The 14,840-nt window shown below is 42.8% G+C and overlaps 1 protein-coding gene across 2 annotated transcripts in view; it reads left to right on the forward strand.

Moving 5' to 3' along the window:
- Window positions 1-13,176, forward strand: part of LOC122811168 (gastrula zinc finger protein XlCGF26.1-like) — a 300,270-nt gene extending 287,094 nt beyond the window's left edge. For both annotated transcript variants that reach the window (XM_044082836.1, XM_044082845.1), the window contains one exon: window positions 9,886-13,176. In XM_044082836.1, the coding sequence (XP_043938771.1) occupies window positions 9,886-11,384 (1,499 nt within the window). In that variant the 3' untranslated portion in view covers window positions 11,385-13,176. The remainder of the gene's footprint in view (window positions 1-9,885) is intronic.
- The last annotated feature ends 1,664 nt before the right edge of the window (window positions 13,177-14,840 follow it).

Genomic DNA, 14,840 nt, shown 5'->3' on the forward strand with positions numbered 1-14,840 from the left:
GCTCTCTGATTATGTAGCCCAGGCAGGTATGACCCTGACCCTGAGCAGTATCCTTCCTTCACCAAGAATGATGCCACAATATAGAGACAAGATGATCAGCTTTAACAATTGGCTTAATGTCTGGTGTCATTCAGAGTGGATCCAGTGTCTGTCTGCCTGGGATGACATGCTTGACAAGCCACGCTGCTTCATGAGGGACGGCTTGCACCTGTCACCCTGGGATTCGGATATTGGCTAAGGCTCTTGCCACCCCCATAGTGCCTTTTTTAGGCAAGGCTCAAATTCTAAACCTACCACCCTAGAAAACAAAAATGGGAAGAAACTGAGGGTGATGCTGCTCAATGCCAGAAGTCTAAATCTCAAAATGCATGCACTCGAGGCCCTTCTCAGTATGGAGAGCATCGATGTCTGTGCTGTAACTGAAACCTGGTTCAAGGCTCCTGAGAGCACCCCGGCACTATTAGGTTTTACCTCATATCATGCGTTCCGGCCCCAAAACCTGGACCACACCACAAAAGGAGGGGGTGTATCCATATTCATAAAGGATACCCACACCTCCAGGTTGGTGGCAAAGCACGAAGCTTCGGAAACCATCCAGGTGCAACTAACCATAGGCAAAACTGCTCTACAAATTGTAGCATGCTACAGGCCACCCTCTCAAACTCAGGAACCCCACACAGCCTTCCTGAAGACACTGGAGGGTATAAATGTATCTCCAAACACCATCATATTGGGTGACTTCAACTACCCAAATATAGACTGGGAACATTACTCAAGCCCTAACTTTCTAGCCCAACGGTTCCTGGAGTTCATAAATTCAAATGCCATGGAACAGCTAGTCACTGTTCCCACGAGAGGAGAAAATATACTAGATCTCATTATCACAAACATGGGGACAAAATGCTCCACACTGAAGTATATCCCTCATTGGTGAGATCTGATCATAAACTAATCTCACTGGAAATCCACATCCCGCCCCCACCCCAAACAAAAAAGACCACAGTGAAGAACTTCTCTAATGCAAACTTCACACTACTCAAGACTGGTGTGGTATCCTTCAAGGCCCCTGAGCCAGTGGAAACCACAACCCAAGCTGCGGAAGCCCTTACAAATGCCTTCTATGAACACCTCCAGGACTGCATGGATCAGGCAATCCCAAATAAAACCAAGACTCTTTCCACAAAGGGCAAACATCCAGTCTGGTGGACCCCAGCCATTAACAAACTTTACAATAAGAGGAGAAAGCTATTACATGATAGAACAAAATCCATAAAAGGGAAGTCACCCCTGATCATTATTAGTAAAAAATACGAGCACTCATAAAATCAACTAAGGCCAATTTTGAGAGAAAAATTGCCATGGATTCAAAGGACAATCATAAGGCCTTTTTCAGCTATGTTAGGAACATGGGTGGAAACTCCCAGATATGCTCAGAATTAGTCCAAAATGATACAAAAATCACTGAACCCACAGACATTGCCAACATACTGGCAGACAGGTTCAGTGCAAACTTCACCCCTCCCCCCTAAAGGAGAGATAACTATCCCAGCGGAGTGTAGCCTCCCAGATATCTCAAATGCACAGGTAAAAGCTGCTCTCTCTAAAGCTAAAAACACAGCATCAATGGGACCGGATGGTGTCCCCGGCTGTGTGCTACACGAGCTAAATGAGGAATTAAACCCGCACATAAGGCAGCTGCTTAATCTCAGCCTTACCACAGGATACGTGCCCAAGGAGTGGCGTACGGCAACTGTGGTCCCACTCCACAAAGGCGGTGCCTCTACGGACCCTGGTAATTACCGCCCCATAAGCTTAACAAGTCTAGTCTGCAAAGCTATGGAGAGGATCATAATGGAGCTCATAAACAAAGATATAGGGGACTTGCAGACATTGGACCCGACCCAGTTTGGCTTCGTCAAGGGTAGATCATGCCTTTTGAACTTAGTCGACTTCTTTGAAGCAGTCACCAAGGCCATTGATGAGGGAAAGGCAGTCCATACAGCCTACCTTGACCTTGCAAAGGCTTTCGACACAATACCCCACTCGGGTATTGTAGAAAAACTTACCAGCTTAAATGTAAACCCATATGTCACAAGATGGGTTGCAAACTGGCTTAAGGACAGAACCCACAGGGTTAGAGTTGCTGGCGCTATGTCAGACTCCAAGCTGGTCACAAGTGGTGTCCCACAGGGCTTGGTCCTTGGCCCCCTATTGTTCGGCATCTACTTCTCAGAAGTACAGGCCAACATGGGAGGACTTTGGCTGACAAAGTTTGCAGACGACTGCAAACTGGGCGCCATAGTGGAAAGTGCATCGGACACGGATATCCTTCAGAAGGGACTCACGGAAACAGATAACTGGTGCCAGAGCCATGGCCTGAAGTTAAACGCCAAAAATGTATAGTCATACCCTTCGGGAAAAACAAGGTAACCCCAAGCTACCATATAGGCGGCAATCCACTAAGCACAGAAGAGGTTATCAGGGACCTGGGGACCCAGGTTGACAGTGGCCTTTCTTTTGACACTCACGTTGCTAAAGTGGTTAGAAAGACCTTCTACATTGCCCACCTGATCATGAAGGGATTCACATCCAGATCTAGTGAGGTCATTGTTCCCCTGTACTCTTCACTGATCAGACCAATGATCGAGTACAATGCCCCATTCGGGATGTATCTCACCCGACATCTGCAGCAATTGGAGAGACCCCAAAAGTTCCTCACCAAAAGGATAAAGGGACTCCAAAATCTGTCATATGCTGCCAGATTGAAGAAACTCCAGCTCTATTCAGTCGCATACTGTCTGCTCAGAGGTGACATGTGCCTGACATACAAGGCCATGTCCAACCCGGAATTAATGGACATGCTCCACCTCAAAAAATCCAAATCCACCAAAACCACTAGAGCAAGTGACTTAAACCTTAGCACGGATATAAATAGGACATGCTGGAGGGATAGATTTATCACTCAGAGACTCCCTATGCTGTGGAAAAAAATCCCGGTCCATGTGAGGCAGAGAACCTCGCTGGCTCTGTTCAAGAAAAATCTTGACCTGTGGATGGGAGATCGTAGGTTTACCCCGGGAATCATCTCTGTGTCACTGCTGGACAGAGGCACAACAAACTAATGGGCACAGTATTTTTTCATATAAGGGGTGGCGTAAGCCACAAAACTTTGGGTTAGGCTTATAAATGCCTTAGGGCAGATAGCCTAGTATAAACCTATGAACCTATGAACCTAATTGCAGAAGAGTCCTGTCAACTCTCACTACTTGATTCTACTAGGATACTTTACATTAATATCTCATGTTTTTTTTTTTTTAAGAATGAGTAATGTAACATTATGTACAGAAAAAGAGCAGTTACAATGTCTGCTGATTTCCTTAGCCATACTGAAAAATAAATATCCCTGTGGCATGTCTCCCAAACTCTTTTCCATGACTAATGATGGACTTACAATAAGCACGTTGATTGGGTAGTACAGTAAGCAGGCACATTTTTTGAATAATAAAGAAGATGTCCTTCAAGGATGCATCTGCAGTCCTAACAAATGGGTTGTCCTGTCATCAGGCAGCCCTTCGGTCGGCCGGATTCCAAAGTCTGGGTCTGGCTTCGGCTGGTGTCGCACTTCACCCGACGTCATAGCTGCAGTTTCTCGGGTATAAAGGCATCAGCCGACGCCATTTTCCCCAGTCTTTCTTGCCGCGTGGCGCCCGAAGCAGAAGCTGTTTGCAAGTGCCGGTCGGTCAGATCCAGAGATTACTACTACCGAATACGACTTCTAAAAAGCTAAGTACCCCGTTGGGGACTCTTTCTTGCCTCAGCCGATGTCAGAAAAAGTGAATAACTGTTTAACTTGTGGGAAACAAATACCTCATAAAGATTTCCACTCTTACTGTTTACCTTGTTTAGGCCCAGACCACGACGTAGCAGCTTGTCTAGCCTGTGCTTCTTTTAACCGACGGACGCTTAGACGTCGGTCGGAGTTTGCTGAGCAGTTTTTCGGCTCTGATTTTGCGTACATTATGCCATCGGATCCTCCGACTACACAAATTGCCAAAAAACGCAAAGAAAAGGACCGACACTCGCGGTCCGCGGTTTCGGCCGAAACCACGGTAAAGCAAACCGCGAATGTCTCGGTTTTGGCCGAAACCGAGCAAACGGTCCTTGTTTCAGCCGAAACCATGCCTTCTACCGAGGCCTCTTCAAACCTGGTAGAATCGCCTTCTGAAATGCAACCTGCTGTTGTGGTTTCACAGGAATTATCGGACACTATCCCCCTGGATGTATCCACCCCTGCACGTGGAGCTGCTAGGCCTCCTGCAGCCATGTCCATTAAGGCTTTTGCCAGGGCTAAAGCAGCCCAAACTTCTAAGTCTGTGCCTGTTAAGCCCCCCTCTCACAGGCCCAGTTCCAGTTCCCAAATGCTTTCTTTGGCAGAGGATCTCATCTCTTTAATAAGGGGATCCCAACCTCATCCAGACAGGGCCTCTCAGCCACCTCCTGAGAAGAGGCCTAGAGCAGAACCCCCTGAACCAGTGTCCACGGATGATTCCTCAGACGATTCAGACAATACAGACCCTCCAGAGGTCCCTTATTCTCCCTACGAAGACTCTGATGCTGAAGAGTCGATTCCTTCTGCCTCTCCACCTGAGGAATTTTCCTTTGGGGAAACCTTACATGCCATGAGGGAACAATTTCAGTGGCAGGGCCAAGACTTTTCAGATTCCAGGAAAAGGCTTAGGACCTTTTTGCATTTACCACAACATAGGCCATTAGCTATACCTCCAGTTCTTTCTGTTGTAGATGATGCATTTAATGATGCTTGCACTGCTCCTGATTCTTTACCTCCAGCCCCTGCTAAGCCCGATAGGTTCTACAGGGTCCCGGACACCCATCACCATTTATACAAGGCTCCTTTTGCAGATCCCGAGACTATCTCCCAGGGACCTAAGGCAGTAGCATCTACCTCTGTTAAAAATCCCCTCCCCTCTGAAAGGGAATCCAGGTCCTTAGAGAGATGGGGTAAAAAAGTATACACCTCTGCTACTCTGTCAGCTAGGGCCTTGAACTGTCAGTTTCATATGATCCAATATCAGGAGTTTATGCTTGATCAGTTAACTAAGAAACTGTCCTCTGATGATTCTTTAGATAAGAAATATGTTATGGAAATGGTGCATAACATTCAGCAAGTTAGTAACCATTCTTTAAAATGCAGCTATGATGCACTGGAGGCTTCCTTTAGATCAGCCATGACTGGCACAGTTATCAGGAGGCATGCATGGTTGAAAGAACAGGCCTTGCCGGACTATGTCAAATCAAAATTATTAGATGCTCCCATGGACAAGGTCAGTTTATTTGGTTCTCCTGCTCAGCAGGTATTGAAGAAAATGGAAGAGAAGGCAAAATCTGTACAAACAGTGAAAGATTTCTTACAGGTGCAACCTCCCAGGTTTAGCAGGAACTGGCCCTCCAAGAATTGGTCCTTTCCAGACTCCTCTAAAACACAGAGAGGCAGGAATAGGCATTCAAGAGGCAGAAATCAATCCAGGGGTGCCTACAGGGGACGCCAGTGGCAGGGCAACAACCAGCGAGGCACAGACACAGCCACTACCACTGCAACAGGACAATCACAGTGACTTGGCCCTGGCACCGCCTACCAGGGAACAGCTAGCCTTATTTACAAAGAACTGGCATTACATCACAAGGGACAAGTGGAGTTTGCAAACTATAGACCAAGGTTACAGATTTCATTTCCATACTCTACCAGGAAAAAGAGGAATGCCAAACCTACCTGGACGACTGCCTCATACAAGCGGACAACAAAAACAAGCTAACAGAGGACTTACAAAGAGTCATTTACTTGCTGCAAGCCCTGGGATATACAGTCAATATAAAAAAGTCAAGGCTGATACCATCCCAAAAAATAACTTTTTTAGGCGCAGAGCTGGACACATCAAAGCAGATGGCATTCCTAACTGTGGAAAAACAAGAACAACTTCCTCTCTATTTCTTGGCATTAACAAAGCAGAACCATCTAACAGCAAGAAAAGTACTGCAAGCCCTGGGCTTCATGGCATCCTGCATAATTCTGGTCCCTCATGCCAGACTGCATATGAGAAAGCTACAGTGGTACCTGAAGAATTTATGGTCTCAACACAGACACAGCCTAGAGACCAAAATCCCACTAATACCATGCCTGAAGCAAGAGTTCCTATGGTGGGCTCAGGCCTGTCAATCAAACGCAGGTTTGCCCTTCTACAGCATTCAACCAAGCCAAACCATCACAACGGATGCATCAGACCTCGGTTGGGGGGCCCACATGCTGGGCAAGTGCATACAAGGCCTATGGACTCAAGACCAGCTACACCTGCACATAAATCTAAAGGAAATGCTAGCTGTAAAATTGGCAATCCAGACATTCAGACCATTCCTCACAGAAGGACAGTTGATGATAAGGACAGACAACACCACGGTTATGTGGTACATCAACAAACAGGGAGGCACACATTCATACCCTCTATGCCGGATGGCACTGGACCTATGGAATGTGGCTCTGAGCTACAACATTCAGTTACAAGCAATTTTTGTACCGGGAAAAGAAAACATTCTAGCAGACATATTAAGCAGAACTACCACGGATGCCCACGAATGGATGCTACACCCAGACATCTTCAAGGCCATCACAAGAAAATGGGGACTACCACAAATAGACTTATTTGCATCCCCACTCAATCACCAGCTCAAGAAATTCTGCACAAGAACGTACCACCCACTTGCTTGGAAGGTGGACTCCCTATCTTTCAGTTGGAACAATCTGACGGCATATGCATTCCCACCACTTCCTTTGATGCACAAGGTGCTATTGAAGATCAAAGAGGAACGTCCAAGGATCATTCTGATAGCTCCAAACTGGCCAAGATAACATTGGTACCCATTACTGAGGAGCATGTCTCGGGAACAAATGTGGACTCTGCCCCTGATCCCATTGCTGTTAACACAGAACAGCTACAACATACTGCATCCAAACCTGAAAACTCTGCAGCTAACTGCCTGGAACATTACATAAGAGCAACTAACCCAATTTTATCCCAAAGGGTTAAAGACATTATCCTAGAGGCTCGCAGACCTTCTACAAGAAAGAATTATGCAGCAAAATGGAAAAGATATCTCATTTGGAGTACTGCAAAGGGAAAAGATGTGTCACTGGTAAACATAGCCAACATCCTGGAGTACTTGGCAGAGCTCTTCCATGCAGGCCTGTCCTATTCCTCCATCAAGATACACGCATCAGCTATTTCGGCAGAATACAGCTTGGATCCCCCTGTCTTCTCACATCCTCTGCTCAGGCAGTTTCTGAGAGGAATTAAAAATGTAAAGCCTCCTAGGAAACCACCATTGCCAGCATGGGACTTGAACTTTGTGCTAGAAAAATTGACACTTCCTCCTTTCGAACCAGCAGCAACAGCAGAATTACAATACTTATCCTGGAAGACTGCTTTCCTGCTAGCGATCACCTCAGCAAGAAGGGTTTCCGAACTACAGGCATTAATGGCAGTGCAACCCTTCCTGATCTTCCATCAAGACAGAGTGTCCATGAGAACAAATCCTACATTTATGCCTAAGGTGGTATCCAGAGTCTCTTTAAACCAGGCTATCCACCTACCTACATTCTTCCCCAACCCACAGAACAGGGGAGAAAGACTGTTGCATACCTTGGATGTGCATAGACAATTACGCTACTACCTGGACAGGACCAAGTGCAATAGAAAAACTGACCAGCTTCTGGTAGCATATGCAACAGGAAGGGAAGGAAAAGCAATTTCAAAACAGACAATCTCCAAGTGGATAGGAAATTGCATTAGATTTTGTTACTCCTTCCATGGAAAGAAAACTCCAGAGAACATCAGGCCTCACTCCACAAGGGCTACAGCCACTACTACAGCTTTCTTACGAGGGGTGGCTACCAAGGACATTATAGAGGCTGCTACTTGGACCTCCGTGCATACATTTGCCAAGCATTATAATTTACCTTTATACTCTAGATCCCAAGCAGGTTTTGCCACTGCTGTTTTGCAAGGGATCCTAACTACACCATAATCTCTCTTCTTTCCTCCTCCCCTAGTTTGGCTATGGTATTCTACCCATTTGTTAGGACTGCAGATGCATCCTTGAAGGACATAGTACAGTTTTGTACCTACCATAAATGTAGATGTCCGATAGGAATGCATCTGCAGTCAGGATTACCCTCCCGCCTTCCCCTCTGTGGTACTCCTAGGGTATTTGCCATCTTTCAGCTAGCTTGGGGGGGATCTATTATGGTGTATTTGTTTGTATATATGTACATGCATGCTTATTTTATGTGTTTGCTGCTCTTTACTATTTGGAAACATTGGCATTTATCCAAATTTAGCCATCCAAGAGGGCACCTGGCATCTGGGGCAAGAAACACTGAGGAAAATGGCGTCGGCTGATGCCTTTATACCCGAAGAACTGCAGCTATGACGTCGGGTGAAGTGCGACACCAGCCGAAGACAACCCATTTGTTAGGACTGCAGATGCATTCCTATCGGACATCTACATTTATGGTAGGTACAAAACTGTACTTTTTATTCTATAATGTTGTATAAACTGTACATATTATATTTCAAGCAATATTTATTTATATTATGTACCCTCTGGTTCTGTTAACAGTTATTTTATTGATTAGTATTCTGGTGTGCATGGCCTGTATGAGCCAATCAATCAATAAATATTTTTTTTTCAATGGGGATTCATTCAAAGTGTGTTATACATTTTAGTTCTCTTTATGGATTATAGGTTTGTGTTTATGAGTTTTTTTAGGTGGGCTCAGTTGTGTTGTGGCTTAAATGTATACAAAATGTGAAAGGTCTTTTTTATGATTAACACAACGTTGGCACAGTTAGAGCTTAATTAGCCGGACTGATGACTATGGTTGAATGAACTGCAATTCTGGATGAAGAGTATACATGCATTTCTGCGATTTTCACTCCAACTCAAGCAACCCACATAACATTAGAGTAGTTATTGATATTGAGGCTTTATTATTCATACTTAGCTTTTTAGTTTGGATTTTTTTGGACCAGACTTTGCTTGCTCATTGTGACCTTGTAATATTTTATTACATTAGATTTTTTTTTACTCTTATCTTTAACTTGGGTTGAAGCTCAACATATTTTCTGATGGATCAGCCTACATAGTTAGTTAACAAATAAAAAATAAAATGGTAATGCATGTGACCTGACTAATGCATGTTGGTGACATGGAATATCTTTAAAGTTAATAAAGTCAAATGAGAAGGATGTTGAACTGCTTCCTTTGAAATAGAGGCTACCAGTATTTTACTATATTTTGATTACAGCAGCCATCACATTAGTGAGCCCTGATTTTATTTTTGGTGAAAATCACTTGTCAGTCTTTGGGAAGATCTACTGAAGCCGAAAGGACCATGAAAAGAGGTATTTGGCGATCTTATTAAACTGTGAATTCTATGAAATTCAGAATAGTTGGCTCTTGGAATCCAAGATGTATGCAGTGAATGTAGGAAGCTTATGCTGAAAAGGGTAACAATATTTTAAAAATAAAAAGGAAACAAGTCACTAAATGCCAGTTAATGAACATACATTACGAAACCTGGCAGATATGGTTATCATAAATTATTCATTATGAGGTCCTCGCAGTTGTTTATCATAAGTTCTATGTTCCTTTGAAAGTCTGTTTACCAAAATGTAATAAAGGTTAACAGGCATTTCTTACTAAATAAACAAAAAATATTAAGCTGTATTAATGTACAATTTGTGCAGTAAAATTTATCTCAAGAAAATAAACATTGTTACATTGTTGTCATTTTTTGATCTGTTGTATATTTAGCCCACAGATGCCTGAGTCACAGTAAAATTCACAGTGGAAAATCATCAGTTCAGAATCATCTCAATTCCATATATGACAAGAACTTTCCAGATAAAATACAGTCATCAAATGAGATAAAGAACTTTCCAGATAAAAGACAGACATCCAATGAAGCAAAGATATATGTGTGTGACATATGTGGCAGTGATTTGTCATGTATATCTCTCCTGAAAATACATCAGAGATCTCAGTGTACAGAAGAACTCTATGAATGTTCCAGAGATGACAAGAATCTTAAACAGAATAGTAAACTCTTATCACAAGTAAAGGTAAACCCTACAGATAAGCCACATAATTGTGTCACTTGTGGGAAGAGTTTTGCAAGAAAGAGTTACCTTTCAAAACATAAGAAAATACACAGGGGAGAGAAGCCATTTAAATGTGCTACATGTGACAAGAGTTTTACAAAGAAGATTATCCTTTCAGCACATGAGAAAATACACACAGTAGGCAGGCCATATAAATGTGCTACGTGTGAGAAGAGTTTTATACATAAAGGTAACCTATCAATACATGAAAAAATACACAGTGGGGAAAACCCATATAAGTGTGTCACATGTAATAAGGCTTTTACACAGAAGATAACCCTTTCAATGCATGAGAAAATACACACTGGAGAGAAGATTTACAAATGCGCCACATGTGACAAGAGTTTCACACATAAGAGTACCCTTTCAAAACATGAGAACATACACACTGGAGAAAAGCCATATAAATGCACCACATGTGGCAAGAGTTTTAGAGTAAAGAGCAACCTTTCAAAACATGAGAAAATACACACTGGAGAAAAGCCATTTAAATGCAGCACATGTAACAAGACTTTTACACAGAAGACTCACCTTTCAAAACATGAGAAAATACACACCGGTGAAAAACCATATAAATGTGAAACATGTAACAAGAGTTTTACACAGAAGGCTACTCTGTCAGTTCATGAGAAAATTCATACTGGAGAGAAGCCATATAAATGTCTCACATGTTCCAAGAGGTTTACACATAAGAGTACACTTTCAAAACACGAGAACATACATACTGGAGAGAAGCCATATAAGTGCCCTACATGTAACAAGAGTTTTACACAGAAGACCACCCTTTTAGCACACCAAAATATACACACAGGAGAGAAGTCCTATAGATGTGCTATATGTGACAAGGGTTTTACACTGCAAAGTACTTTGTCAACACACAAAAAAATACACTTTGCAACAAACACAGAATTTTTGCGGAAGGGTCACAGAGCCAGTGCCAGAAACAAAATGCAGGAGGGGAGAGCTATGGTACCTAAAAAAGTGAAGACAGATACAAAACTGAGAACATTAATCAGTCATGTAAGAGAAAAGCAAGATTCTGACCTGGAAACACTGGTCCACTTTGAAAACGAATCAGTGGAGAAAGTATTACATCATTTGAAAGCAGTACCACAAGTAATCAAGAATGAAAAGGACGCTGCATTGTCTTAGAAAATGAAAACATATTTGGTATCTCACATATATGATGCAAGGAAATCTGCAATAAGAGGAGTGCAGGAACATCAAGGCTATTTGAAGGTATATTCAGGCAGCAACATCTCACAATGGCAGCTATCAACAGAGGAAATAACACAAAACTGAACATTACTAGAAAAATACATCATTTCTGCAGCAGAGAAGGCAACAGATGAAATAAAAGTCATGGACCATCTAAGAAGTTCAACAGTTTCATCATCTGCCTTTTTTTTATACTACAGTCAGGGGGGCCTCCATTTCCCTGTTTTGTGGCTCATTTCCATATAGCCTCCAGCTTAGAAAGGTGATGTTACTACTTCAGGCTTAAGAGCCACATTTATTTAAACATTCATTCAAGGTCATTTGGCCATTCAGGCTTCATTCTACTTGCATTTTCCTGATCAGAACTGATAGCTACTGCTGCCAGATCCAAGGAATTACCTGTTATGATGGACTTGCTACTGTTTCCCCTGGTCAAAGTATCATTCCATAATCAATTTGATGACATTAAGCTGTTTTGTTTTTTCAGTGATTATATTCACACCTCATTCAGTTGAGAAAGGAGGAGCTATTACATCCAACTAAAGCAAAAATGTCTTGAGCATCATCATTCAGCCTGCAGACTTCATACAACTTGTCAGACAGTGCCTCGTATCTTCCTGGTTTAGGTGGTTTCTTAATAGTTCATTAACTGATTTGTGCAACATTATTCTTACAGTGCAGGCTTTGTTCAGGATTTATAATAATTTATGGATTACTGCAATCTTTTGGTTTTAGGGACTCTTGCTTCTCTGATTAGTAGCCATAACTGGAAATGGCGGGTGGGCAGTTCCATTAGCACAGATGGCTAAAGCCCAGACTGTGACCCAGAGTGTATACCGTCCATATTACTGTCATTGCTTGGTCACATGCTTAGTGACTCAGGAGCTGTATTTGCAGATTAGCCATTCACTTTCCTTTTGCCCTTGTTAATGCACTGTTCTTATCACAGTGTAGTACTTTACAAGGTGCATGTTGCAGTAGTCTGATAGCATTCCGAGTAACAACAAATATTAAAATACACATTGTGCAGTGTGCCTAATTGAAGAATAGTAATTTATCTGAACCAAAAAACTATATTTTAATAAATGTTGTATGTGGTGTTTGTTACTTACAGATCTTCATTGTAGGCAGAACTGTGTTGGTATTAATTGCTATGCCAAAATCACTTTATTTTGCTACATGTTGGGAAAAGCTGGGAATCTTGAAATACTGCATGCTAACCCATTGCATGTCATTTACCCAACTTCATGGTGTAACCTTAAAATGCTTGTTATTCCTCCTTCTGTCTTGTTACTCTCCATCAGCTCTCACCATTAAGCCACATTGTTCTCTCCTGTTACTCCAGTCACATTACTTTCCCTTTCATCTGTAACAAACCTTTGATTGTTTCCACTTTATAAAATGTATTTTGGTTTATTGCTACTTCTTACTGACTACATTTCTGTTTAGGCCCACATCCAATGCATCTCTGGTAAAGTGCCATTTTTTGTAACCATTTACCACATTCTCTGACCCTTCCATAATTTACACTTCTTGCTAACACTGTTGAAGCTCACCTTCATCATAACTCACCTAGATGAGGTGCGACAGGTCCCACCTCTACTCATTTACATATTAAATATTAGATCTGATGTTGTTAATCTTCATCTAGTCTTCACTTGTGGGTTATGGTTCCGATCCAAGGAACAGATCTGGCGGTTATAAAGCTCGTGCCAGCCAAAAAAATCTTTCGAGCTGCTAGTCTACCCACAATGCCCCTCGCCAATTTACCTCAGATCTTGTATGCCGAGCTTGCGAAAAGATGCGTCAATCATCTCTTGTAAAGGTAAGAATGCATATAGATATAGATATAGGTTCTTATTATTTCTCTAAAACCTTTACTACCCCTTGAATCTTAGTCTACCCCAAGTGAGCACACGGTAATTCTCTTTACTGTTGGTTAGTCTACCCGTAGTGAGCGCATGGTAATTCTCTTTACCTTTGGTTAGTCTACCCGTAGTGAGTGCATGGTAATTCCCTTTACCGTTGGTTAGTCTACCCCTAGTGAGTGCACGGTAATTCTCTTTACCGTTGGTTAGTCTACCCATAGTGAGCGCACGGTAATTCCCTTTACCGTTGGTTAGTCTACCCCTAGTGAGCGCATGGTAATTCTCTTTACCGTTGGTTAGTCTAGCCATAGTGAGTGCATGGTAATGCTCTTTACCGTTGGTTAGTCTACCCCTAGTGAGCGCACTGTAATTCTCTTTACCATTGGTTAGTCTACCCATAGTGAGAGCATGGTAATTCCCTTTACCGTTGGTTAGTCTACCCCTAGTGAGCGCACGGTAATTCTCTTTACCATTGGTTAGCCTACCCATAGTGAGCGCATGGTAATTCCCTTTACCATTGGTTAGTCTACCCCTAGTAAGCGCATGGTAATTCCCTTTACCGTTGGTTAGTCTACCCATAGTGAGTGCACGGTAATTCTCTTTACCGTTGGTTAGTCTACCCATAGTGAGCGCATGGTAATTCTCTTTACCGTTGGTTAGTCTACCCCTAGTGAGCACACTGTAATTCTCTTTACCATTGGTTAGTCTACCCATAGTGAGCGCATGGTAATTCTCTTTACCTTTGGTTAGTCTACCCATAGTGAGCGCATGGTTATTCTCTTTACCGATGGATAGTCTACCCGTAGTGAGCGCATGGTAATTCTCTTTACCGTTGGTTAGTCTACCCATAGTGAGCGCATGGTTATTCTCTTTACCGCCGTTGGTAAATTGCTCCCTATCATAGTGGGTAGTCTTTCCCTTTCTCTTCTTCCTACTGTTGGTAGTTTATCTACGGTCATTGATAGATTTTTCCTTCTTTCCCTGTCATGTGAATGAATGTCTAATCTTCTTCCCTCTCTCTTTTTCTGCCATCCTGTTGTTCATCGTGTTACCCTGCTGCAGTCATCACACTTGAGTTATCCTGTCGTCAGGCGGTCCCGCAGTCGGCCGGAATTCCAAAGTCTTGGTCCAGCATTGGTTTCTGTCACCTCTTCCCTGACGTAAGTGTGCCAGGGGTATATATAATGCAACAGATGCCATTTTCTTCAGTCTTTCTTGCCGTGCGGTGCCCGAAGCAGAAGCAGTTCGCAAGTGCCGGTCGGCCGACTCCTGAGATTTTCGAATTCGAATTTCAGACCGAAGTCTTCTATAAAGCTAAGTACCCCGTTGGGGAAACTTTTCTTGCCTCAGACCAATGTCAGAAAAAGTTAACAATTGTATTTCTTGTGGGAAGCACATACCTCATAAGGATTTTCATTCTTATTGCATACCTTGCCTAGGCCCAGACCACGACGTCACTACTTGTCAGTTTTGTGCTAGGTTTAATAAGCGTACTATTAAAAGACACTTTGATTTCGCATGA

Source organism: Protopterus annectens, chromosome 1.part1 (assembly GCF_019279795.1).
Source record: "Protopterus annectens isolate FY-2018-M chromosome 1.part1, PAN1.0, whole genome shotgun sequence".
Taxonomy (NCBI): Eukaryota; Metazoa; Chordata; order Ceratodontiformes; family Protopteridae; genus Protopterus; species Protopterus annectens.